We start from the raw sequence: 27328 nt of genomic DNA, 5'->3' as shown, positions 1-27328 counted from the left end.
GCACGTGCAGCTGTCCTGTGTCAGTCACACATCTGGGGGTGCACCACAGAGCCAAAGAACTTATAGCACATGTCAAGACTGGGATCAGTTAGAACTGTTGTCGGGGAGGAGTCTGAGGTGTCCAAGGTAACATCACCTACCTATTTTTCCCTAAATCTGGTAACAGTACTGTCCCCAGCAATCTAGATGGGAGATCTGGATGAAACTCCTAGCTCCTGGCTTTGGATGGAAATCTCTCTCTCTCTCTCTCTTTGTCTCTCCCTCTCTCTCTGTCTCCTTCCCTCTCTGAAACTGAAACATTCAAGCAAATAAATGAATGAATCTTTTAAAAAAGAAATAAGGAGGCCAGTGCTGTGGTGTAATGGATAAAGCCACTGCCTGCAGTGCCAGCATCTCTTATGGGCACTGTTTGGTGCCCCAGCTGCTCCATTTCTGAGCCAGCTCCCTGCTAATGGCTTGGGAAAGCAGCAAAGGATGACCAAGGTTCTTGGGCCCCTGGACCCACAGAGGAGACCCAGAAGAAGCTCTTGACTTCTAACTTCAGACCAGTCCAGCTCTGGCAGTTGTGGCCATTTGGGGAGTGAACCAGCAATGGAAGATTTCTCTCTCTTTCTCCCTCTCTCTGTAACTCTGCATTTCAAATAAATAAGACAAATTTTTTAATAGAGAAATAAACAGGAAGAGAATCACGTGTCCAGAAAGGTGCATGATCCACGTTGGGCTGTTACTAAAGGCATGTGACCCTGATCTTTAACAGTTCTCAGATTCTGCACAACTGACCAGCCTGGTCTGCTTTACAGCTGCAGAGGAAACCAAGGCTTCTTGCCACGGGTTTAAAAGAGGTACCACTCTCTCAAGGCCCTGACGGTTCAACAGAGTGACCTGTGAGGCTAAACTGGAAGAGAACAGCTCTGCCTTTGAAGATTCATTTTTAGCTCAAGGCCTTGGGACCCTGCAGTAGCAGCAGGCTTTGCAGAACGACTCAGGGGCACAGGAATCCCAGTGCAAGTGAGGGCCAGAGAGAGAAGCAAGTCCAGTCCAGCCCAGGGCAGGCAGCTCAGCCCTGCTGCTCCCCACCCAGGGATGACAATGCACCTGTGCAGAGCCTAAGAAACAATTAGGAACAAGTTAATGAGTGGGCAGCTCATCTGGGATTGTAGAAATCAAGCTGCACAGCATGCCCAGGAATACTGTAGGCCAACCCACAAGGAACATTCAGCGATGAAAGAGAAAAGGAAGCTGCAGAACACTAAGGCAATGTAATGGAAACTGTGACTTGGCCCACCGGTGTCAGGAAGTGTTTAGCCGTTGTTCAGAGAGGACAGGTGTTGGGGTCAATGCGCAAGCCCAGACCCATTTCTATCATGTTTCCATAAATCTCCCATAAACGTTCTCCTTGTTGCTTCTACACATCCAAGGATAAGCTGCTACTGGGAGTATAGGATGTGGTGTGGGGCTAGGATAAGAGTATGGCTGTGTCTGGGGAATCGCAAAGCTTACACTCCATGGATGCTCAGTGGAAAAGGCCAGGAGCCCCAAACAGCTGTCTAACATCACAATCCTGTTGAAGAGGAAAGCCAGAAAGTACCTGGAAAGGAGACAGGGGCTAACTCAAGATGGCCCAGAACTGACCAGTTCCCTGAGATGGCAGCACAGCAAGAGAGCAGGGGCTCCACTGTGAATGATACACCACCCTCTGGATTCCCTACCCTGACAAACCAGCTGGAGGTGAGGGCAGGGAAATGGCATTTTGAGTCATGCATGTCTTGGGAGGTCAGTGGAGAACAGACTTTGTGCCAATGCTGGGGAAGAAAGGCCAGGAACAATAAGGACCTGGGTTCCAATGGAAGCCAAGACTTAGTTGGGAGGGCAACCTGTCCAGCCTGAAGCAGAAGAGGGAGACAGTGAAACAAGGAATCTCTTAAAGGGGGAAAAAAAATCAGACAATTTTCTCATTGTGAAAGAGGATCCATACAAGATTTTCCTTTAAGGTTTCAGGAAGAGGGTGTGATTGATATTTAGATAACTAACAAACTCGGGACATCCAATATGGAAATGCATGGGTTTGACCCAGCTCTGTTTCTGAATCCAGCTTCCTGTAAGTGCAGACTGAGAGGCAGCAGGAATGGCTCAAGTGATTGGCTCCCTGTCATCCATGGGGGAGACCTAGGTTGTGTTCCCAGCACCTGACTTCAGCCCAGCCCAATCCTGGTTGTTGTGTATGTATGTATCTGCAAAATGAACCAAAAGACATAAGTGTCATCTCTCTCTTTCTGTGTGTTTCTCAAATAAACACAGAGATAAACACTTTAAAAATATATAAAAGAGGTACAGGTACTGTGGCATAATGTGGTGCCAACATCCATTATAGAAGCCAGTTTGTACCCTGGCTGCTCCATTTCTCATCCAGCTCGCTACTAATTTACCTAGGAAAGCAGCAGTGGATGGCCCAAGTGCTTATGTCCTTGCCCCATGTGAGAGACCTGGAAGATGCTCCTAGCTCCAGACTGGCTCAGCTCTAGCTGCTGTGACCCTATGGGGAGTAAAACAGCAGATGCAAGATCCTTCTCTCCTTGTCTTTCTCTATAACTCTGTCTTTCAAATATATACACACACACACACATATTCACATATATAAAATAAAATATTGCAAACAACCAAGGAAAGCATTAAGCTCAGGGAAATAAAAAAAAAGCTATTCCAAAAATAGAATATAATTATAGTATGATACATGATTCAGCTGAAAACAGAATTTCCACTGCCACAAAAAATGTAAACCTGGAGTACTGATGCAACCACAGCACTGAGTAATACCCTATTGCCTTACACTCACGCTGGGGACTGGCACACACAGACTAACATCCAAGGGCTGAATGTGGATCGACTATCTCTGACAAGGTACATAAGAGAGAGGTAATTTCACTTTCTCAGAGGAGAGAGGGCCGGCTGGAGCTGGCATAAAGGAGAGAATCTTGAACCATTTGAAATACTTTACCATGTGTATGCACTGCCTTTTTTAAAAGGGGGTATAAAATTCTCATCAGATTTTGGTCAAACATCTGAAGCAGGAAGAATGAAAGAAATGACACGGACTTAGACATGGTGTCTAGACAGGAACCACCTGGCCACGGCAGCACAAGCCCATCATGCCAGGATAGCCTCAGTCGGCTTGGCCCAGGGACATTCCTTCCACAAAGACTCAGCGACTCTCTGCCTCTCTGTGCTGCCACAACCCAGCTGGCTTGCTCAGAAGCGACTGAAGAATGGCAAATAAGCCCCAGCATCTTCTTAAAAGCACGCAGCACAATGGTACACTGTATGATGCTGGGAGGAGGGAAGGAGAATTCATATTTGGGAGTACAAAGCGCAAGTGTGAGAAGACAGGAGAACCCTGGGCAACAGTGATGGCCACACAACGAGAACCATGCCACCGAACCAGGCATCCCAAAAGGGTCAAAAGGGCGAATTTCATTGTATGCACATTTTACCGCCATAAAAATGTTCAAAGAATTCAAAAGAAATGCAAAGGTCCACTGGTAGTTTGCTGTCTCACCAGCCCCACTGCATGCAGTGGGTGACCCAGTTGTGAGGCACTTGGACCCAAGAGGAACTCTTGTAATGACAAAGCAACTAAGCGGACATTGGGCATCCATGGTTAATAGTGACTCTTCCAGTTGACGATTTAAGCTAAGGAAACCAAGTTCTTATTTCCTAGGTGTTCATGTTGATGGCTCACCAGAGTCTACCTTTCCTGACACCAAAGGCAGCGAGATACAGACCTGGCAGCAGGCCTCGGTGGGACCCCTGGGAGGCAGAGCAGCAGGGGTCTTGAAAATACAGGAACTCATGGTGTCTGCAGCCCGTGGCACAGAGACAGGAAGCCACAATGGGCACAGGATGTTAGGGGACCCAAACCACCCAATAAACAGCTTCACTGAGGAAATCCTCAAAATCCTGTCAGTGTTCTCCACTGAGAGCGATGCCAGAATCCCAAATGCACTGGGAATCCCTAGGCTAACCAGAAAATAGGACAAACACTTCCGTTTGTCACAAATCTCCCAAAAAAGTAAATGTGCCAGCTCATGGGGCACCTGATTTTGCTCTTGCTTCAGTTGCTACCAGGCTCCACCTCCTCAGTCTCCCAGTGGATGGCTACTTTCTTTCCAGAATGTTCCACCTAGGCAGGGAGCAGCTGCTCCTAAGCTGGAGGGCTTCCCTGTCCTCTATCCGGGACACTTGAGTTAATCATAACCCACAATTACAACCCCTTTTGGCGACTCAGGGAAAGCCCTTGACCAAGCAGTGTCCCAGGGCCTGGACACAAGGACTCCTTTCTTGGGAAAGAAAGCCAGGGAAAAGTGGCAGCTCAGGTGCCATCACATGGGCAGGAGGGGCAGACAGCAGGGCTATGCTCCCCCACCAGTGACACCCACGGAAGCCCCTGGGTCAGGTTTCTGCTGTTTTAAGCCTTTAAACAGCAACTCACTCACTTAGTATTAAATGACGATAATACTTCTCTCACTGAAAGCTGTGCCTGTACAACAGAAAAATATCTGCTTTTTTGGAGTTGATGCAGAAAACAAAACTGTCAGTTCCAAAGGCAGAGCAGCCTCTGCCCTTGGCTTAGATGGGCTGCCCAAAAGCACAGGCAGGGTGTGTGGCAACCAAGGGGGAGACATGGAAGCTGTGCACTTTGCCTTGTGGCTGCGATCTGGATACAGCTTACCCCCACAGTTCATATGTTGGGTACCTGGTCCTCAGAGTTAGTGGGCAGTCCTTAGGGGCCTCACTGGGGCTGTTCCCTGGAAGGAGACTGCGGGGCCCCAGCCCCTCACTGCCTTCTTGTTGGGCTGCATGATCTCTGTCCACAATGTAATGCAACCAACAAGTTCCTTCACCAGAGCTGAGCCCACGTCAGCATCAAGCCCTTGACCCTCCAAACTCTGGGTGAATACACTTCCTTTCTTTCTATAAGTTGGCCTGCCTCTGGTATTTTATTACATTAAAAGTAAATAGACTAGGGCCTTGTGCGATAGCATAGTAGTTAAAGTCCTTGCCTTGAATGCTCTGCGATCCCATATGGGTGTCGGTTCTAATCCCAGCAGCCCTGCTTCCTATCCAGCTTCCTGCTTGTGGCCAGGGAATGCAGTTGAGGATGGCCCAAAGCTTTGGGACCCTGCACCTGTATGGGAGACCTGGAAGAAGCTCCTTGCTCCTGGTTTCGGATCGGCACAGCACCGGCCATTGCGGCCACTTGGGGAGTGTTCCACCAGACAAAGGATCTTCCTCTATGCCTCTCCTCCTCTCTATATATCCGCCTTTCCAATAAAAATAATAAATCTTTAAAAAAAAAAAAAAAGTAAATAGACTAGGCCCTGACACGGTAGCCTAGCAGCAAACTCCTCGCCTTGCATGCACTGGGATCCCATATGGGCGTTGCTTCTAATCCTGGTGGACCCACTTCCCATTCAGCTCCCTGCTTGTGGCATGGGAAAGCAGTTGAGGACGGCCCAAAGCTTTGGGACCCTACACCCGCATGGGAAACCCAAAAGAAGTTCCTGGCTTCTGACTTTGGATCAGCTTAGCTCTGGCTGTTGCGGTCACTTGGGAAGTGAATCAATGGATGGAAGATCTTCCTTTCTGTCTCTCCTCCTCTCTGTATATCTGACTTTGCAATAAAAATAAAATAAATCTTTAAAAACAACAAATACAGTGACCCACTGATCAAACCTACAATGTGGGGACAAAAATGCAAAACTAGTCCATCCTGTGGAAATGCAGACAAATTACATGTTGCCAGAGTCACTAGGCCTGTGCTAACTGAGCCGTGGTTTTTGAAAAGGAAACATAAAATGATTCATCAAAGGATATGACCCAGTATGGGACTATGCCAAGTGTCAGGTCAGGGAAAGTGAAAACAGGACAAATCAAAGTGGACTCCTCCTTGGAGCAGAGGGATGGCAGAAACAGGTTCTCGCCTGGGCTCTCACCTCTCCTGGCTCTGACCTCATTGTGAGTGTCAGATGACCCTGGGCTAACCCGATTCTGAAACTGCATAGCAGAGTCCTGGCTGCAGGAACAAGACAAAGCCCTTCTTCCTAACTCAGAGGGAAGACAATACTACGGGATGTGAGGAGAGGCACTGGGAATAGGGGAGCCCAACCTGTGAGAGGTCTGAGCACCTCAGACACAGGTCCTGGCTTGGCTGACCCCTGTTACCATCACCCCCCCAACTCATCCAGTTAGCTCTCACAAAACCTAGAATTGCTAGATGGGTATGCAGTGGGGATTCAGCGGAGAGCAGGAAGGTCAGGGAATTTAGCAGGTAAAAGAGATGACTCGCTTTGTGGTGTCTCTTCACATCCTTTCAGAGCCACTGCTGGTACTGGTAGAATTCTTGGGTCTCACCACACTTGATAGGACGAGTGGTTCAGGGGGATGTAGCTCCCAATTACATCTGGTAAACCAGCAATCCCAAAGGTAGGAACGGGTGGGAGGAGGAAGCTCATTTTAAATGTATTTCTTTTTTATTGTATTTATCTATTTATTTTACTTATTTATTTGAAAGATAGAAAGACAGATCTCTCATCTGCTTGTTCACTGCCCAGATGCCTTATAGCAGCCAGGGATGGGCCAGGTGAGGGTCAGGAAGCCCAGGGTGTACGAGCAAAGGGAGCTTGAATTGGGAGTGGAGTCAGAACTTGAACCCAGACACGTCAATATCGAATGCAGGTCTTAGCCACTAGGCCAAATGCCTGCCATCTTGAGCATCTGGTGTTAGAATTCATTATCTCTGGATGGGCCTTTGGTGCAGCATCCTCTGACTCCACTCCTGGCTCCAGCTTCCTGTGACACCCACACTCTAGGAGGCAGCAACTGATGGCCTACATACTTGAGGCCCTGCTGCTGAAGTGGAGGGGCCCAGCTCTAGGCATCTGGGGAATGAACTACAGAATGGCAGAGCTTATTGCCTCTCTCTCTCTTCCAAATAAAGAAGTAAACGTATATGTAACATATATAAAGGAGGCCAAAAATTGTCATGTGTTCATCTACCAGCTAAAGCAAGAATGATGGCAGTCTGGCCCACAATATCACTTGATCTGGCCCTGCCGAGGCGATCACAGGCAAGACTCAAAAGTCAATAAATCTACAACAGGCTAGTTTTTATTATGTGTGTATATGCCTGCAAGTGACGCTATAATTGTCCACATGGCCCTTGGCCGAAAGATGGCACTTCACTCCTGCTCCAAAGTAAACAGCAGATTGATTAAAAATAAAAAGTTTCTTATTCTTTGGAGGCTTTTGAGTCAGCAGCAGCACTATGACATTAAAAAAAGAAAGAAGTGGGATTGGAGGTATGATGTAGCAGTTAAGCTACTGTCTGTAGTGCCAGCATCCCATATGGGCACCAGTGCAAGACCTAACCACTCCACTCCAAATCCAGCTCCCTGCTAATGTGTCTGGGAACGCAGCAGAAGCTGACCCAAGTGCTTGGGCCCTGCACCCATGTAAGAGCTCCAGGTTCCTGGCTTTGGGTATGTATGTCAAGTCCCAGCTGTTTCAGCCAGCCGGGGAGTGAAGCAGCAAGTGGAACATTGATCTCTGTCTCTCTCTCCCTCTCTGTAATTCTGCCTTTAAAATAAATAATCTTTAAAAAAAAATTTTGAACAAAAGAAGATAGAACATACATACCTGAAGGAAGCAATTATCGCTGTGACTTCGTCATCTGGATAAAACTGTGTAACTGCATGATGTGCTCCAAGCAATTCCTTCCCATCTTTCCACCAAGAAATAACAGCGATGTCTTGGTACATATTTGGTATATTGATGGAACAATTGAATTTAATGTCTTTGTGTTCAGAAAGTATTATGTGTCCAACCGTGTGATTAAATGCAAGAGGAGGTAGTTTTGACCCAGAAGAGGTCACCTGGGGAAGAACTGCATTTCCTGGGTGGGCTCTTCCAGGTTGGGTGGGCGAAGGCATCAAGATGGGCTGGTAGCCACTGGTGTGAGCCAAAGACAAGGGTGCGGAGTCAGCTGGCAGGCTCCCTGGAACTGCTCCTGGTAACGGTGGGTAGGGCTTGCTCTCTTCTGGTGCCTCGGCAGCAGCTGTGGAACAGAACATCCAACACTTAGCTTTTCAGATAAGGGAGAAGAGTTTTCCAAGCTAGCTGTCAACTTCTTTGGCCACAGGGAGCACTGGGGATCCTGAGTGTCCTCGGAAAAAAGGAGCAGATTTTAATACACACTTTGGACATCCATTCTCAATTGCCAGCTCAGCCGTTTCCTCACTTGCCTCTTTCTTTTGTTATTTTCTAATGGTTTATTCTTTTATTTGAATGGCAGAGAGAGAGAGAAACGGAGAGCTCTTCCTTTCACTGGTTCACTCCATAAATGGCCCTAGACAAAATGGATGGGACCAGGTCAGAGCCAGGAGTCAGGAGTTTTGTCCCTGTCTCCTATGTAGGTTTCAGAGGCCCAAGCACTTGCTGCATTCCCATGCACGTTGGTAGGGATTCAAATTGGAAGAGAAGCAGCCAGGCAGTTTCCATATCGAATGTCAGCACTGCAGGCAGTGGCTTAACTTGCCTTGCTAGTGTGTCTTTCTCTTGCTTCTTTCTAAAAGAAATGCAAATACCCTCAAAAATAATTTCTACCCATACCAACTCATTCCAAGATTTCTATATCTTTATGCCCACCTCCAACCATCGTATTACCTGCCCAGTCGCACAATGTGTGACCAAGTCGGTCAGTCCTCTTTAGGAGGTTGCTGCTACTCACCAAGAAGACAACGTGTCCTTTTTTTTTTTCTCCCAATAACTAAAGTTTGTGACAGGGTGACTTGGGACTTCCAGCAAATGTCTGCCTGCTGGAATGAACCAGGAAATGTTTTTACTTCAGCAGGCCCGCAAGTATTTCTAAAAATATTGGCTCATAATAGTGGTACTTTCAGTGTTTTGATGGCATTTTTTGAGCACACATTCTTGGCTGGTGATTTTTTCAAACAGATCGGCAGGGAATGGGGAAGTCAGACAGGTAAGAGACATGCAAGCTCTGCATTCTGAATTGTGGGTTGATAATTTGGGGTACACATAGGGGTCTATCCCTGATCAAGATGTCACATCTTACGGGCTCTTCTGTGTGTGTGTGTGTGTGTGCAGGGAGCAGCAGTACAGCCTTGGTTTAGGATTGTGCCAGATTTAGCAAAGAACATAGGATGCCAAGTCAAACTTGAATTTCAGACAAACAACCATTTTTAGTATGGACATTCAGTTACATCCTTAATTGGCTAACGGGGGTGGGGGCTACAATGAGATCTGGGGACGGAAGGGAGGAACCTGGCATTTTTCCCTGCTAAGTCACCCGGGCGGTACCTATTCCTCCAGCGAGGCCATGGCCTGGAAAGGAGCCCTCCCTACACAGGGCTCCCCTCCCTCCTCTCCAGAGCTGTGCCCTTCCGGGCCCTTTTCTGTTGGGAGGTCTGGAGGGTCTGACTGCTACTCTCATGCTTGTTGCATTTAGGCTGTACCTCTTTGGGAAACAGAATGAACAACAGGTGGAGGACAGGAAATGTCAAGGATCCAAGAAGGGCCCTGCGCAATAGCCTAGTGACTAAATCCTCATCTTGCAACTGCTGGGATCCCATATGGGCACCAGTTCTTGTCCAGGCAGCTCCACTTTCGATCCAGCTCCCTGCTTGTGTCCTGGGAAAGCAGTAGAGGATGACCCAAAGCCTCGGGACCCTGAACCTGCATGGGAGACCCAGAAGAAGCTCCTGGCTGCTGGCTTCAGATCGGCTCAACTCTGGCCATTGCACATTGCGGTCACTTGCAGAGTGAACTAGCTGACAAAGATAATTGTCTCTTTTTTTCCTTCTCTCTGTAAATCTGCCTTTTCAATAAAAATAAGTAAATCTTGAAAAGAAAAGAAAAGAAAAGAAAAGAAAAGAAAAGAAAAGAAAAGAAAAGAAAAGAAAAGAAAAGAAGGAAGGAAGAATCCAAAAAGGGATTCCTTGCTTTTGCTTAGCCTCAGGTCTCAGTGGGTGTGGGAGTATAGGGCCCTCTATGTTTGGGGCAGGGTTGCCGTCTGAGTCAGCTCATGACATGGGCTGACCTTAAGCTCAGGCATCCAGAGAGGTGAGTGTATGAGATGGGTTCACTCACTTTTCCCAGCGAGTGGTCATCAGCAAGCTCCCCAGAGGGGTCTCTCCTTCACCTGTCACCCCTGCATACTAGGCAAACTTCACCACAGGTGTGGGCCTCTGCTCTTTGCAGGTGGAGAGGGACTGCATTCCAGGGTCCCACCCAAATTCCACCATTGTCAGATTTGGGGGTGTTTTCTGCAATAATGACTGCTCTGCCTGTTGATCTCAGGCCTACAGAACTCCCTCAAGGAGCTCGACTTCCTCACGCAGGGTCTGCAGTCTTCACAATTCACCTTGCCTCTTATATGGGAGATTGCACCTGTAGGTCTGCTTAATCCTGGAGCTCCGAGACAGAGGAGCCAGGTGATTTTGTCCCAAACCACCCACCCCTAATTTATTTTTCTTTCCTTCTTTCTCTCTCTTTTTAATTTTTATCCCCTAATTTTCCATTTAAATTTACATCCCTTTCTTAGAATGCAAAAAGTGGTAGAAACAAATCATGCTTTCTCTGGTTTCTAGTTTCCTTAATTTACTTAAAAACACTGTAAGTTTCTTGTGAAACACAACAAATTTGTTATGAAAAATTCAAATATGTACTGAAGCCAATGCACTAGAAAATGGAAACCTGGAGGCAGGTGCTGTGGCATATTTGGGAAAGCCACTGTCTGCGATGCCACCATCCTAGATGTGCACCACCTGAGTCCCAGCTGCTCCACTTTGGATCCAGCTCCCTGCTGATGGCCTTGGAAAGCAGCAGCAGAAGAGGCCCATGTCCTTGTGACCCTGTATTCATGTGGGAGACCCAGAGGAAGCTCGAGGCTCCTGGCTTTGACTCAACCCTGGCTGTTGAGGCCATGTAGGGGGTAAACCAGTGGGTGGGCACCGGTTTCAAAATCCTGACCCTGCCAGGTGACCTGTGAGTACAGTTTTCTCACAGCCAACTGAAATGCTGCTCAGTCAGGGCTCAGGCTAAACCCATGCCCTAATCACTCTGCTCACTGGCTGATTTTAAGGATAACCCATCTCCACAATCTGGCCCAAAGTTGGCGGGACATTGACACAGCACTTCCTGCATTTCAGATTTGCTGCACCCCGTCTGAAGGGCTAAGCAAAGTCACCTGTGCCAAGGCAGAGCAGCAGAGCATCCCAGGAGTTACAAGGAGATGGGGTTCACTGGAGCATAGCAAAAGAGGCTGTCCCAGGAGGAGGGTTGTATCCTAACCCTGGAGACTCCCGGTACCTCACCAAGGACTATCAGTATGGGCAATCAAGGACTATATCCCAACTGCCAAGGAGAATTGGAGTGCCCTCATAGGCTGAGAGGGCTCTGAGGTCAACCATTCCCTATCTGGTCTCACACACAGGATGGAAAAAGCCAAGATCCTTCCTCACAGGATCTAATGTCATTGGAACAACAGCCAGGAGCCCTGAGCGGTCCTCAGCAACAGAACAGTAAACCTTCGGGACTCAGGAGAGAGGAGCTTTCTCTGGTCCTTATTCAGCTCCAACTTTGGCTCCCCACCCTCTCTTGCAATGATCATCAGGGTCGCTCCGGAGGCCCCCCACCCCCAATTAGATTAGATAGACAGAGACTAATAAGGAAAGCTTAGAACGGACAAAAATGGGAGACAGAAACTGGAACTGAGCTGACCAAGAAGTGTTCAGAGTCCCACATGCGGTGGGAGCAATTTCTGGAAGATTTCTGAGTGGAGAGGGAGAAGGTCAGCAGTGCTTGAGGGAAATGCAGAGCAAGAAAGGGGAGGCCAGGGGGAGGGAAATACTCCAGGAAGAGACCGGGATGGACAGGAGGCAAGAAAGATGCCCCTCTAACTTTTTAAAAAAGATATACTTATATGGGGTGGGTGCAATGACTCAATTGGCTAATCCTCTGTCTGCAAGCACCAGCATCCTATAAGCACATTAGTTAGTGTCCCAGTTGCTCCACTCCCCATTCAGTTCCTTGCCTGTGGCCTAGGAAAAAAGGGAGGATGGTCCAAAGTCTTGGGCCTTTGTGAGAGATCTGGAAGAATCTCCTGGCTCCCGGCTTCAGATTGACTCAGTCCAACAATCATGGCCATTTGAAGAGTGGACCAGAAATTAGAGACCTCTCTGTCTTTCTCTCAAAAATCTTCCTTTCCAAGAAAAATAAGTAATTAAAAAAATATTTACTTATTTGAAAGGCAGCATTGGACACACACAGAAAGATTCCATTTGATAATTCACTCCCCAAATGACCCCAACGGCTGGAGGTAGGTCAAGCTCAAGCTAGGTCTCCCATGTTGATAAAAGGGGTCCAAAAATTTGAGCCACCTTCAGCTGCTTTCCCAGGAGAATTACCAGGGATTGGAAGGGGAACAGCCTGGATTCAAATCAACACTTGTATGGGATGCCAGTGCTGCAGGCTGTAGCTTAACCCCCTGAGCCATCACACTAGCCCAGGGTCCTCACTATTGCTGGTTCTCCAGTATCCAGATGCTGGGGAAGGACATGACCTTGGTACAAAGGACACTTGTCAGGAATGGACGGGACCGTCGGTAGTTGCAGAGAAAACAGGGCAGGTAATTGCAATGCGCCACAGGGTTGCTGTTAGGAAGAAAAGGAGTTGCCCCTATGCCTGGCTCGCAGGAAGGACACAGGGAGTGTTAGCAATTGTTACTTCTGCTATTTGCTCATTTTACCGACAGTCAGGAAAACCTTGCAACAGTCTGGCCATTGAAAACTGCTGATTTATAGGAGATGGTACTGGGTTGGCTGATGCTCAGCGCCGCCCCTCCCCCAAGCTGTAGTATGGCCATATAGCCGTCTCCATCTACAGTGTCTCGAGTTTCACACTGCACAACCTCCCTACAGAAAATGAAAATAATCCTAAGCTTTCGTGGACCCAAGGGCCGGGGCCATGATGTAATTATGCTTTAGGCTGCTAAGTTTTCAGTTACTTCAGTTGCATGGTGTCCCCTCCCTCACTCACAGAAGGGGAATAGTTTCCTAATTTGTAGGGGAGGGATGATGGAAAATGAGATCAGACCCAAAAAGCTTCCCCACAGCAGAGGCTTCATGAAAATATGGTTGTTTCTGCACAGCACACATGGAAAAGTGCGCTGCCTCTGGCTGGAATTTGGGTGGAATAAACAAGAAACCATAGCCTCTCCCTTCTCTTTTCTTCCAAGGTTGCTTCCTTGTGAGAGCTCGATAAGCAGCAGGAATGGGAGGCGAATGATGCTCTACACCTTGGGTGGCGTGAAGGGCCTCCCACGCAGATCCCAAAGAGGTGCCGGGGACCCACTCCCACTAAGTCCTGGAGTTTCAACAGCAAGCACTGCTGTGCTGGGCCTGTGTGTTCCAGTAGCCACTCAGCTTTGCTCTGCTCTGCAACAGGTTTCAGTGGGTCCTGGTAAGGTTCATGGGCTCAGTCTCCAGCGAGGCAATAGAACCATTAAGAGGTGAGCAGTGTAATCGGGCCACAGGAGCTGCTGCCAATGGAAGGGATGAAACTAGTTCTCAAGGGACTCAGTTAGTTCCAAGAGCGAGTTGTTATAAAAGAACAGGCTTGAGCTTGAATGTCTCTCTAACTTCCTGTCTCACTGTGTGATCATTCCTCACGCACGCTTCTGCCTTCACACTACCCACCAAGCAGAGCAGGATGCAGCCAGGGGACCTTCATTACGCTGTTTGGACTTTCAGCCTCCAAAACTGTGCATTAGATAAACCTCTTTTCTTTACAACTTACACAGCCTCAGGTATCTTGTTACAGCTATGGGAAATGGACTAAGATAATCCTTGCCAAGATATCAAGTGCCATCTTCTTAAAGTCAGGGAATTTTGTCTCCATCATCAACTTCTGTAGCAACAGAGTGTCCAACAGTGCCCAACAGAGGGACAGGCCCATGGGACAGGGATAGTGTATTTATCTGATCAATGAATTGACTGGATTTATTCCTTGTAGGTGTGTCTTGTTTATTTCTTTTCTTTTTCTTTTTTAAAAATTCATTTATTTTTATTGAAAAGGCAAGTTTTACAGAGAAGAGATACAGAGAAAAAGATCTTCCATCTGCTGGTTCTCTCCCCTAATGGCTGCAGTGGCCAGAGCTGAGCCACCAAAGCCACCAGGAACTTCTTCTTGGCCTCCTTCTTCTTGGCCTCCCACGTGGGTCCGAAGGCTTTGGGCCATCCTCAAATGCTTTCCCAGGCCACAAGCAGGGAGCTGGATGGGAAGTGGAGCAGCCAGGACATGAACTGGTGCCCACATGGGATCCTGGCATGTTCAAGGTGAGGATTTAGCCACTTTGCCATTGTGCCAGGCTCACGTGGTTTTGTTTTTGTTTTTGTTTTTGAGAGGTAGAGTGACAAGAAAGAAAAGGGAGAGGGAGAGAAAGAGAGAAAGTGTTGCTCCTCCGCTGGTTCACTTCCCAAACACCTGGGGCTGGGGATGGACCTGGGCCAGGGTAAAACCAGGAGTCAGCAACTCCATCCAGGTCCCAGGTGGGTGGCAGGGCCCGGCAGCCCTCAGGGTGCATTTTAGCAGTAAGCTGGAATTGGAAACGTAGTGGAAACTTGACCCCAGGCATTCCAATATAGGACGCAGGTGTCTCATCTAGTGGTTTAATCTCTCTGCCAAATATCCATCCTTGTCTTTTTTTGAATGAGTTTGTAATTTCCTCAAAGGCTAAAGGTGACATCCTCTGAACTCAGGGTGACGCACAGCAGGGAGGTGTCTTGCAGTGGACATCCACAGGATAAGTGGGTATAATGCTCACAGGGCTCTGAGATGAGCCGGACAGAGAGTCCAGGCAAGGGCACTGCTGTTGTGGCTGGCAGAAGGATGGCTGTGGGAGACGGTGGGTGGCACCTCCTTGACGGCCCTGGACACAGATACAGCAGCTCAGACATTTAGGGACTTGGTAAAGAATCTCATAGACTGAGAATTAGTCAAGTGGGAGATGCTAGTAAGGAATCTATTTTCTGTATGACTGTTATTGCTACATCCCACCTTGAAACCCATGAAGGATTGCTGGAGTGTTTCTGAACTCCCTGTGTAACGGAAGGCGTTTGGAGACACAGTGCTATTCAGTGGCCAGCCAGCAGTGTCCACTAGGTCTCCCAAGGCCTCAAGACATGACCTCAACAAAGTTCCTGACACCCACTGAACCCTCATTATGGTAACTGTACCATGGTGGCAGGAGTTGATGTGTCTCGGGGTCCACCAGCTCCCAATACAGATCCTGGCTAATATGCTCATTACTAACTTGCATTTGTACTCTGGCCTGCTAGCCACCGGAGGCCAGGTCTGGGCTTTGTGGGAGTGACACCTGAGACTAAAGAGTGAAAAGCCGTGAGTGTGGCTTACTGGTGCAACACACTTGGCCACCAAGAGTGACAGGAGAAAACAAACTTCTGGTTTGGGATGGGAAAGGACACTTGGCCCTAAAGAATCTCAAGATACGACTGGCCTTGGCTTCCCTCAACCTCTCCCAACCAACATGAGCACCATCTGATTTCCCTGAAGCCTGCTGAACACAGTTCAAGGTGGAAAAAAGAAGCAGCAGTGACTACAACTGCAGGTTCCAGGCTTGAGCCCCTCTGAGCTGCGACCATTGGGCTCCGCTTGGTGAATGCTGCTCAGTAGACAGTGCCCTTGGAGTTACGTATGCATTATCTGCCTGCTCCCATCCCAGGTATTCAGGGAGAGAGGAGCAATCCGAGGCCAGAATGTTGGAGAACAGCAGGCCTGAAGTGTCAGCCTAGAGGGCCTCTGCCTGTTCTTTCCTTTGTTCTCAGGAGAGCTCTCTGAAGATTAGCCTCAAAATCAGGAGGAGGCTGCAACAGTGTGAGTTTATCCTGGAACTCCTCGGGGTTCTTGGCTTCCCACCCTATGGAGCACACTGGGGGCATATGCGGGCAACCTGGGCCATGCCGTTTGTCCCCACACCACACACTGGGGTTTCCTTTCTGCCTATTGACAGATTTGCTGTCAAGCAGTCCCCTTCAGACAGGGAGGAGAGAAGCCTCCTTTTAAAGCGTACAGTTGATGGAAAGGCTTTTGCATTTGGAGTCTCATTGTTGCCTGTACCCCCATACCCTCCACCCTGCCCAGGAGAAAGGAACAGACGGTGTCAGCTCCCTTCCTTTGCATTCCCCTAGGCTGGTATCTGAATTGTGTCCCCCCCACAACTGAGGTCAAATCCCAAACAAACTGCTATTTCCTAACCTGTTTGCCTTTATGCAAACACAGGATTTCTGATGGCTGGAAAAGCAGCAACACTCAGTGAGTGGAAAGATATAACCTTTAACCTGACGTCACTTGGCCTGATTAATGGCTCTAAAACTGTAACTGGTAATCATTAACTTGGCTGGAGAAAGAGAAAAAACAGCAGAATCCACTGACCTTGAGTAAGTCCCCAGGGAGACCAGACCTGGGGCCTAGGGGGAAGGGGAGTGGGTGGAAGGGGAGCCCCACAGGCTCCAAAAGGTCACAGCGGCATGCAACAGGAGGAGCAAAATCAGACACCAGAGAAAAGCCAGAGATGCCTGCACGGTGGCAGGAAAGTAAAGTGAATAGAAAGCAGTGTGCTGGCGGGGCCAGGCTTTTTAAACGGGCCATGTTGGTATAGGGTCACCAGATTTTTTTTTTTTAAAGGTACTCTTTTGTGCTTAAATTTCAGATAAACTATAAATGTGCAAAATGGGAAGCCAGCTGACGCCAGCACTGTCCCTGTGAGTTCATTACATATGAGTTTTCATTTTGTTTTGTTGTTTGTATGTTTTATTGGAAAAGCAGATTTGCAGAAAGAAGGAAAGACAGACAGAAATGTCTTCTGTTCACTGGTTCACTCCCCAAGTGGCCACAACGGCTGGAGCTGAGCTGATCCAAAGCTAGGAACCAAGAGCCAGGAGCTTCTTCTGGGTATCCCCATGGGAGCAAGCTCCCAAAGTTTTGGGTCATCTTCCATTGCTTTCCCAAGCCACAAGCAGGGAGCTGGATGGGAAATGGAGCAGTTGGGACACAGACCAGCACCCATTGGGATCCCATCAGTTGCAAGGTGAGGATCTAGTCACTAGGCCGTTGTGCTTGGTATCTGGAGAGTGAACCAGTGGAAGGGAGCTTTCTGACCCTGCCTCTCAAGTATATAGAAACATTTAAAATAACCACTGTGTGCACTATCTGGCTTGCACAGACATGCAATAAACGACAGTTATTATTTTCCTAACATGAAACTTCTGGCCTGTCTTATTTCAAAGGCGCAACTTTTTTAGTCTCGCCTGGATGATCAATGCCAGACATATGGAAACAATTACACTGACTTATACCATTCAGCTCCTTGCAGTGAGATATGCACAGATGATGTTTACTTAACCAAGGCCTTTCTTTCTCTCCCCTCTTTGGCAGGTCACCCAGTATCACACAAAGGCTCTGGCTTGGGTTGCCAGGCAGCTTTCTCCCCACGGTCTGGGTCGGTTCCCTCGAAGGTCCAGGTGGGCTTTTACAAGCCCTGGGAAGGCATCTCACCCCCTCAGAGGAGCTGTCCCATCATACTGCCCTTGGACACATCCTCAAGCTCACCAGCACCTTAATGCCTCTCTCTCTTTCACACACACACACACACACACACACACAGCAACAACAACTCATTTTTTTAAGGAAAAAAAAAGTTTCTTTTTAAAATGTGGATATCCATGGGATGACAAATAACAGAGAATTCCCTCTAAAATGAAAATAAGAGTCTTTCCCTATCCTTCCCATGAAGTAGATCTAAAAACACTCGGCATTATAAATAAACATTTTTTAAAACACCTTGAAAGATTAGTATAGTAAAATCATAGAGACCAAGTTTAGGTGTGGTGTGCAATAAGCCAATGGGTCCCATGGCGATGCACTTAAATCCTGGCTCCTCCAGGTCTAAATAAATCTCCCTGGAAGAGAGCAGAAGATAACTGTCCAAATGGTTAGTCCCTAACACGCACATGGAAAAGTCAGGTGGAATTCCTGGCTCTTGGTTTCAACCTGGACCAGATCTGGCTATTGTGACCACTTGCAGAATAAACCAGGAGTTAGAAACTCACGCTCTGCCTTTCAAATACATACATTCACACATATATAAACCCTTTTTTAAAAATCTTAGAGGCCAACAAAAAAAAGTGGTTCCTGGGACTGGGAGTTACAGTTTAAAGGGTGTAGAGTTTCACTTTACAAGCTGAAAAGGTTCTGAGGATAGATGGTTGTTCCACATAACTAATGTTTCTAAAACCACTGCATTAACACTTCAAAATGGCTAAGAAGGAAAATTTTATATTATATGTCACCACAGTTAAAAGAACAACTCTGAAAGGTGGAAAGAAGGTAGACTAGCTAGGTCCCCAGGATCCAAGAACAATGGGGTTTTCTTTCTGCCTGATGTTGTCCCATAGTCGGAGTGGACGAAACCAGTATTGTAGAACTGCAATGCGCCTAGCTAGATCTGCACGGCCAGGATGGAATAAAAAGGCTTCTTACATCCCCAAAAACCTTCACCTTCCAGCTCCCACTTGGAACCCTAGCTACTGAGCTCTGGGTGGCAGTTCATTCTGAGGTTAACCAGAAGAAGGGTGCCCAAGTGTAAGAGCCAAAAGCGAGGATGGGACGTCTGGGAGAGCCAGTGGGTGATGTCACGATGGCCTCAATTTGCTTCACAACCCAAAGAAGTATAACCAGACCTGTCTGGAGTTTTCCTAGGGAAAAAGAGCTGAGATTTCCCAAAGCAACAGACTGTCTATAAAACATGCAGAACCAGCAATGTCTTTTGAGCCTATAATTACAAAAACCTGCAACACAGCATTACCATTCCTGCAAACTCACACCTGTCCAAGGGAGACAAGTAAGATGATTAGGTGCTATCTTGATTCAGATGGCTGGTTTTTCATAAATATCTGTCAACATGTATCAAATGCCACACCTAGAATCTGTGCATTTGGTTATAGAAAATGAAATTGCCATGAGTAAAAGATTAAGAAGAATGTTCATGGTAATTTTCCTTATAAAAGAAAAACTTTCCAGAACCTAAATGCCCTTTAAGAGGAGATTGGATAAAGAAAACCACAATGTTTTCATACATTTGCCTGTGAAGGTCATTCATCTTAGATTTACACTTTTAAATCCAGATCGATCTAGCAAACTTAAGCCTAGAGAAAAAGGCCAGCTGAAGAAGAAAGTGTGCTAGGAACAACACTTGTAACACACACAGGGCAAGGTGCTGCTAGTATCTTGCTCAACACCCATTCCCTGCAGTGGGTCTTAGGCTGCAGTGGGTCTTAGGGTGCAGCGGGTCTTAGGGCGCAGTGGGTCTTAGGGCACAGTGGGTCTTAGGGTGCAGTGGGTTCAGTCACTACTTAGGAAGTTCACATCCCATATCTAAGTATCTGAGATTAAGTCCTGCCTCCTCTTCTTTCCTTTTTAAAGATTTACTTATTTTTATAAAGGCAGACATACAGAGAGAAAGAAAATCAGTGAGAAAGATCTTCTGTCTGCTGATTCACTTCCCAAGTAGCCACAATGGCCGGAGCTAAGTCAATCCGAAGCCAGGAGCCAGAAACTTCCTCCAGGTCTCCATGTGGGTGCAGGGTCCCAAGGTTTGGGCTTTCCTCTACTGCTTTCCCGGGCCACAAGCAGGGAGCTGCATAGGAAGTGGAGATGCCAGGACCTGAACAGGCGCCCATATGGGATACCAGCAGATGCAAGACAAGGATTTAGCCACTAGGCTGTTAAGCCAGGTCTTTGTCTCCACTTCTGATTCAGCTTCCTGCTAATGTATGTACCAGACCATTCTACTGCTCCAGATAGGAGCTGATGGGGGTGTTAGATGGGAGCAGACATCCCAGGTGGCAGGAAATAGCAGCTGCCATCAGTAAATAACCCACTGGCGTGATTCAGAAGTCACACTCTGCAGGGTAGGCCTGTAGACAGCAGTTAGACTTGAGACACCTGCATCCCATATCGGAATGCCTTGGTTTGAGTCCCAGCTTGGCTTCCAATTCCAGCTTCCTGCTAATGCACGTGCTGGGGAGGCAGCAAGGGATGACTCAAGTACTTGGGGCCCTGCCAGTCACATTGGAGACTTAGCCTGAGCTTCTGGCTCTTGACTTCAGCCTAGCCCAACCCTGAATATTGTGGAACTATGGAGAGAAGATAGATCTGTGTCTCTTCTGTCTCTCTTGCTTTCTCTTTCTGTGTGTGTGTGTGTGTGTGTGTGTGTGTGTGTGTGTGTGTGTATGCGTGACTTTTAAATAACTGGAGGAAACAAACAAACAAAAAAAGCTTCTGTCCCCAGGTTCCCATATCTGGGCTGATGCTAAAGTCCACCAGACCCACTGGGGCACGGTGTCCAGAGTCTCCTTGTGAGAAAGTGTCCCCTGCAAGTACAACCTGTTCTCTGTTCAGAAGCGCACCCTCTGCCATCAGCTATTTCTCTCCCATTTAACACAAGGGGGTCTGAAGTTCTGAAAAGGGAACGCACCATTCCCCAAGAGTCCTTGTAACTTCACATCAAAACTGGGATGAGAACTTGCAATATTGGACTCCCAATGTGATTATTTTGTGAACGAATGCTAAAGCTAACAAATTTTCCTTTTTCTCTTCACCCCCAAATTTTCAAAGAACATTGTATCCATCAACAAATCTTCCAATCACGTGCCCGAATTGTAAAAAGGCTGAGAACGGTTTTGCTTCCCATGGGTAGGAGGCAGCATGCCATTAACTGTAGCAGTGGAAAAAATCAGCCTCCAGATCCAGGCAGCACATCAAGTCCATGAATATTTATCAAGGCTCTGCCAGTTCAGTAAGTCCCGTAGTGAGAGAAAATACTTTCAGCAAGTTTGCATCTGTGTGCTAAGATTCTCCACCAACACAGCCTGTCCTTAGTTGTGGAAAATGATCATTTTCAAAACACTTAATGAAGCCTGCCTCCCATCAGTAGCTCTCACATGAGGGCCCTAAGGCTTAAAATAGCAAAACAATCCCTTTTCCAAAACAAACAAGGCTTTCCTTTGTGTATCTAATGAGAGGCAGGGCTGCGGCTAAGGCAGGCCTAAGATGTGGCGTGTTCCTGAATGCTGAGGAACTGCAGTCCCAAAGGAGAGATGGGTTACACACAAAGAGAGATTTGGCAGAAAGCATGGGCTGGATTCAGTGCCAACGTGAGATCTAACTCCACCCTACCCAGCCAAGTGGGTCAAGCGGGACATTAGCCCTGTGGTGGCCCCCTGCTGGGGCCATGGTTGCCTCTGTAGGTGCTAAGACAGCACCTCAGAAGAGACCAACCTTTGGAAGACACTGACCACGTACAAGAAGCCACCCACAACCACAAAATGCACTGCCACAAAAATCCACGCACTGACCTTCTGAAATGAAGCAGGTTTCCTCTGATCATAAGACTGTCAAGCACGCTCAGGCTTTGGTGGACAACTTCTCATGAGCGATCTCGATATAAGCAGAAAGCCACATCTGCTCTCTCTGGCTCTCCACCCTTGCCTCCTTTCTCTCTTGGCTACTCCCAAGATTCACAGAAAATCCTTTCTCCACCCCCTTCCCCGGGAAGAGAAAGAAGCACTGCAGTAGACAAAGTGAAATGAAACCTTCCAGGACTGACAATAGGGTTTATGATGGAACCTTTAGGGCATAGTCGCTCTCCCCTCCTTTATACTTTCAAGCTCTTGAGTCTAAGGGAGGCAGCATGGGACACGGATAATACTCAGAGCTTTCCAAGGATCTGGGCCCTGATCACGGGACCCTGCTGCCCCACAGAGGCCCCAGGAGAGCTCCAAGACCTGACCCCTTGCTGTGCTAAGAACTCTTCTCCTCCCAAGTAACAGCCATGGCTCACACAGAGAAAACTAAGACGGGGATGAGAAAGTGCCTGAGTCGGCAGGTATTCGGTACTCCTGCTTTCCAACAGGAGGTAGTGGGTGGTGGGAGGCACTATCCTAACAAAATTCTCCACCAGCCATTCTTTGCAGTTTTTTTTTTTTTTTCTTTTTTAGCTAGAGGCAGGAGGACAGGAACAAGAAAGGGAGAAGAGAAGCAACACGGGTTTACCTCTGGTCAGGGATTATGAACAAATTCCCAGAGTGCAGACAGAGAAGGCCTGCGCTGCCCCCACAGGTACGAGAGAATGTGGCCTGGCACCCGCCACCAAGCTGGAAGTATCTAGGGCCAGGAGTGTCCTCGGACTCTGCTTCTTTCATTTCCTCACCTCTCTTCTCTCTCTCTCTGTCTCTCTCTCTCTTTCTCTCTCTCTCTCTCTCTCTCTCTCACACACACACACACATACAGAATTTCCTCTCTAAGAACCCAGGCTGCATGTGGTCTCCACAGCAGCTAAAAACCTTCTGCTGGAAAACCTGGTTTGACCTGGTAAAAAGGAAAATAAACTTGCCTGTGCATACTCCAAAAGCCAACACACACACACGCACACACACACACACACACACACAAACTAAACTGAAAAAACAGAGCCAAATGAAAACCACACCCACTCTAGAGTAGTTTTGTGGGAGAGCTAGGCAGGAATTGGCCTTCTTTTTAATGCTTTCCTGAGGGGCACATGACAGGAAGCTATCCCGGTATTCTGTCAAGCCTGAACGCTTATAGGGATGCGTGGTAGGTGGGGAGAGGTGGGGCTCCCAGAGCTGCTGGGCCCCTGGCGGGTCTTGCTACAGAACCACTCGAAAACAAAACCCTAGCAAAAGCTACAGCAAGAGCTTTAGCACCCTGGATTTGGGGAGGAGGGGGCAGGGAACACCTCCCACCGCCCCTTCCCCAAAGTAAAATGAACAATGGTGGGTGGACCACAGTTCTGTCCTCTTATTGCAAGGAGCAACCCAGGACACACATTTCAGGGAGTACCTTTTGTCCAGGACAAACAATGACCCCGAGATTGGCGCTCCTGTAAGAGCAGGACAGGGGAAACTGCGGGTCATAATGAGTAATACTGTGCTTAGTAGCTGACTTCACCCTCGGAATAGCTCCATGACATCCAAGTGGAGTCCCACGGACCCAGAAATGAGCAGGGGGTCCTGACAGGTACCCCACCCGCATTGCAGGACCGCCCCCCCCCCCACGCTGGCCAGTGCTAACTGTCACAAGAGGCACATACAGGGAAACTCTGTTTTCAGTTTTCCTAATCATTAACCCTCTGCTGAGCTGCACTGCTCACCCCCAGCCATGTGTTTTGGGTTAAGATGAAAACAACAAAAGGTCACAGAGGCCAGGCACTCAGGGCAGCCCGCTTCCAGACAAGGAGCTGTTGCCACTTGGTTTTTAACAGGAGAACTTGCTTTGGATATATTTTTTTTTCCTAGGTGAAGAAATCAGAATAAAAAATATGCTAGGGGGCCAGAAGATCCAAAAGCCTACCCTCTTGCTTTTCATTTCCTAACTTCTCCAGGCAATGCAATCACTTTGAGCACCACTGAGAAAGTGAAGATTGTTTTCTATCAGTTAAGTTCCACACCCCAAGGCAGAGTGCACCCAACAGCTCTGTTTCTGCAAAAGCCAGAAGAAAGACACAGAGGGCTGGGTCACCCACCCTGCCCCCAGGAGCTCACCTCTTACTTCCTAGTGAGCCCAAGGGCAACAGTGAAGGAAAACAAAACAAGCAAACAAAGAGAAAAACAAGAGAAAAGAGGAATGCATCAGGAATGACAAGTCTTATCAGGAAATGAAAATGACTGGAGAAAGGAGGGAGAGGGTCTGTGTAACTCTGGCTGCGGCATATCTGAGCTGACACCCAGAGAAAAGGAGAAGCCAGCACGCAGGGATCTAGGCGGACAGCCAAGGCCAAGGCTACTCAGGAGCTGGGAAGAAGGCACAGTTGACAGGGGACAAGTGGGAGTGAACGGGAAACGAGTCAGGAGGAGGGGAGGGGCCGGTGAGTGTCCAAGAACTCCTGGTGAGGAGCAGGAAGCCTTAGGAGGATGTTCTGAGGACACAATCAGGTTCACCGTCAGAATCTCCTTGTGGCTGGTATGTGGGAAGTGGCCAGGGCACCTGTGTGCTTGAGGCCCCCACTCAGCTAGCCCACCTAGCAGTGCGGACCCAATTCACTTCATTGTCAACATTGATCAGTAGTAACTCACAGGCCCTTCCTCCAGGGTCATCTAGAAACCTTCAGAAAAAAATTTAAAACATCCTTATTGTTCATTAAAATAAACAAAAACCAGTTTTTCATCTAGCATTTCAATAAAATGGCTCAGAATAACTTATTTAAATTTATTTATTTACTAAAGTATACCCTGATGACTTTTCCCTAAAAAAGCATTTGAGACCACTATTACAAAAGAAAAAGGCAACTTTAAAAGTTCTCCCCAGGGGAATGCTTACACATTTGCTCTTCAGATACACACACACATTTTGGTCATGAGTTACCTGCCCATTCAGGAACTCTGCACCTGTGGCCCAGCCTGCCTTCGGGAGCCACTCAGGGTCTCTTTCACTGCTCAACGGCGCCCCCATCAGAGAGGGAACAGAAAGCTCCGAAACATCAGCCTTGTGGTTGGCTACCTCCCATCTTTACATCTCGTGGAGGGGCAGAGGTGTGTTCCCTGGACGCAGCCAGGCTTGAACTGCAATGACGTACCCATTGTCTGCAGTGGAGCCTCAGCACACCTTCACACCTCTCCTCTCTGGTTAGTAATCCCACTGAGAGCCACAACAGGCATGATGAAAACCTTACACCTACATGAAGATTCTAATTTCCAGTTTCATCACTTTCTTTGGCACTCTAACTTCTCCTGCCCGTGAGAATCCCCATTCTTCCAGGTTTTCACCAGGAAAGATGGAACACTCCGTGTCAGACATCTCACAAGGAAACTTCATGATGAAATGCAAAAGGTACAAGGGAAATTGGAGAAACTACTCATTCTTCCTGCTGAGTGGATATGAAAAGGTTTTTTTCTCTGGTTGTAGGACTATAGCTGTTACTTGCAAAAGTTCTTTACTACAGCTTTTTTTTTTTTAATGGGCAGTAAAGATAGTCAATTTTTAAATAACCCTCACAAATACAGTTGTTCTCATGACTTGCTCCATAATTTTGCAGCACATGGCAGCAGCAAAAACTAACAGCTTCGTAGCAGATTATAAATAACCGACCTGGCAGGAATGCCCAGGAATTTCGGAGGGTTTGGTGAGGGAGGGGGTAGAGAACAGAGCGGCTTTAGTTCTTTGCTGGGTCTTGGCTCCTGACGTTTGCTGCAAATGGCTGTGTTGCTCCCAATTACAAATTGTTTCTGTAATTTAATGTGCCAAAGACCGTGTATTGTTTAGGGCTCTTTCGTTTGAGCAAATGAGCTTTCAGAGAGGAAAAATGCCCAAGGTGGGAGGGGAAAAGAACTAAGAACTAAGTAGAAACTGAACCTGGCAGGTATCCTTATGAAACATCTCTGAATGGAACAGGTGCTAGCTAGCTAGCCATTACTTGTGGGCCGAAGAGGCAGACACCCCATTCTCGGTGCCAACAGAAACCTGAGGGCTAAGACGAATACTTGGCATGACTTTATTGACCATTTTCTCCCCCGTCCCTCTCCGCTGCGTTTTCTTGGGAGTGGGGGGGACGTCTCCGGTTAGACTCTTCCAGCTTCCCCAAGAAACGATCCAACCTGAATTCTGCGGGATCACTCACGCTCTCAAGAAGCCGGGGGGGGGGGGGTGCAGAACGAATCCCGCCTTCCCAGCCTCCGCTTATCAATCAGTTTCTTGGGCCTCAAGTGCCAGTGACGACACTGGTGGCCGGAGATGGACGTTGGAGGCTTCCCAAGCACCTGAAGCTCCGTCCCCGCGAGGCAAGGGAGAGAACACTCCTCTTCTCCAGCGCTCGGCAACTCGCAGCGCCAAGGTCACCACCCCTCAACGCCGAGAACCGTGTAGACGGGCCCCCCAAAACACCCAATGCAACACCGCTGCGTCGCCTCGGGGAAGCCTCCGGTTTATTACAGACCAGAGCCTGCCAACGTCCTCTGCTCTCCACAGCCGACAAACTTCGGGAGGTGCAGCGCGCCAGGCGGGGCACCATTTCTCCGCGGCGATTAGGGAACCCACCGGCACGCGCGCCCACGATCCAGCCTGTTCAATAACCCGCTGGAGGGGACGTGGTCGGTGGATGTGTGGGTTCCACCGCGCCCCACTCCCTTGTGCTGTTGGCGCCGCAGAGAGATGCTTGCAAACTCGCCAGAAGTCCCGCGCGTTCCACGAGCTCCGGTCGCAAGCCCCCGAACCCCAGCCCCGCGGTCTGGCAAACTCACCTCCTCTCCAGAGTGCGCGGAGGGAGAGCCCCAGGATCAGTGATAGTGGGGCCAGCCCCATCCTGGAGCCGCGATCTGGAAACTGTCCAGATCGACGTTCAGATGGACGGTCCGAACATGCCCGCGAACCGGGCAAGCGCCAGCCAAGTGTTCCAGACCAAGCGGCCGGGATAGCAGGCGCCGAAGTGGCCTCCCAGTTGCTGGCGGGAGGCGCCAAAGGCTGGAAGGGGGCGGGCCAGGGGCCGGGAGCCAGGCGGACTCCAGCAGGTCGGGGCGGGGAGGGGGCGGAGAGGCGGACGTTAGAGGAGGAGAAGGAAATGGGGGCAGCTGGATAGGGGCGGACCAGGGGCTGAACACGGCTTAAGCGAAGGTTACTGGAGGTTGCGCGCGGAGAGTGCCGGCGCGGCTGCGAAGCGGGGGCGGGCCTCCTGCGGCCGCTTGTCCAACGGGGATAGGGATGGGGGCAGGGGATATAGAGGAGAGAGAGGTTGGAGAGGAAAGGGTGCTGGTGAGTGGTAAAAGAGGAGGACGGGCAGGACTTGGGTGCAACGTGTGGGTGGAGTGAGAGGGGAGAGCAGAGACCGTGGGTGGTACTGGAAGCAACCCCTAGAATCACCAAGAAAGTCCAGTAGTTTAAGGACCACGCGCCCTCGCAATCCCAGCTCTGTGCACTCGGAAAACGCAGACGGCAGCGTTGCTGGCTGAACCGTAAGGCGTTGTACTCCCCAAGGAACGCCTCCTGGGAAGGAATTTCTGGGGGGACTATGAGGGGCATCACTCCTGGATGGAGGTGAGCCAGTTAACAGGTGTGGAGCAGGCTCAGTGGGGCACAAAAGGAGGGTCGCCGACAGTGGCAGCAGAGACAGCGAATCCTAAGGGAAAGGTTCAAGCCGCGTTTACCAACAGCGCAACTTCCACTC

The 27328-nt window shown here is 48.7% G+C and overlaps 1 protein-coding gene across 1 annotated transcript in view; it reads right to left on the bottom strand.

Moving 5' to 3' along the window:
• MERTK (MER proto-oncogene, tyrosine kinase) overlaps positions 1–26679 on the bottom strand; it is a 95457-nt gene extending 68778 nt beyond the window's left edge. The window contains exons 1-2 of the mRNA XM_040993528.1: positions 26409–26679; positions 7693–8110 (exon numbers count right to left, since the gene is read on the bottom strand). Of these exons, the coding sequence (XP_040849462.1) occupies positions 7693–8110; positions 26409–26469 (479 nt within the window). The 5' untranslated portion in view covers positions 26470–26679. The remainder of the gene's footprint in view (positions 1–7692; positions 8111–26408) is intronic.
• Positions 26680–27328: the final 649 nt, after the last annotated feature.

This window comes from Ochotona curzoniae, unplaced genomic scaffold, assembly GCF_017591425.1.
Source record: "Ochotona curzoniae isolate NIBS_2020 unplaced genomic scaffold, NIBS_Ocur_1.0 contig_883, whole genome shotgun sequence".
NCBI lineage: Eukaryota > Metazoa > Chordata > Mammalia > Lagomorpha > Ochotonidae > Ochotona > Ochotona curzoniae.
The sequence above is the reverse complement of the archived record's forward strand: the minus strand, read 5'-3'. Positions and strand labels throughout refer to the sequence as shown.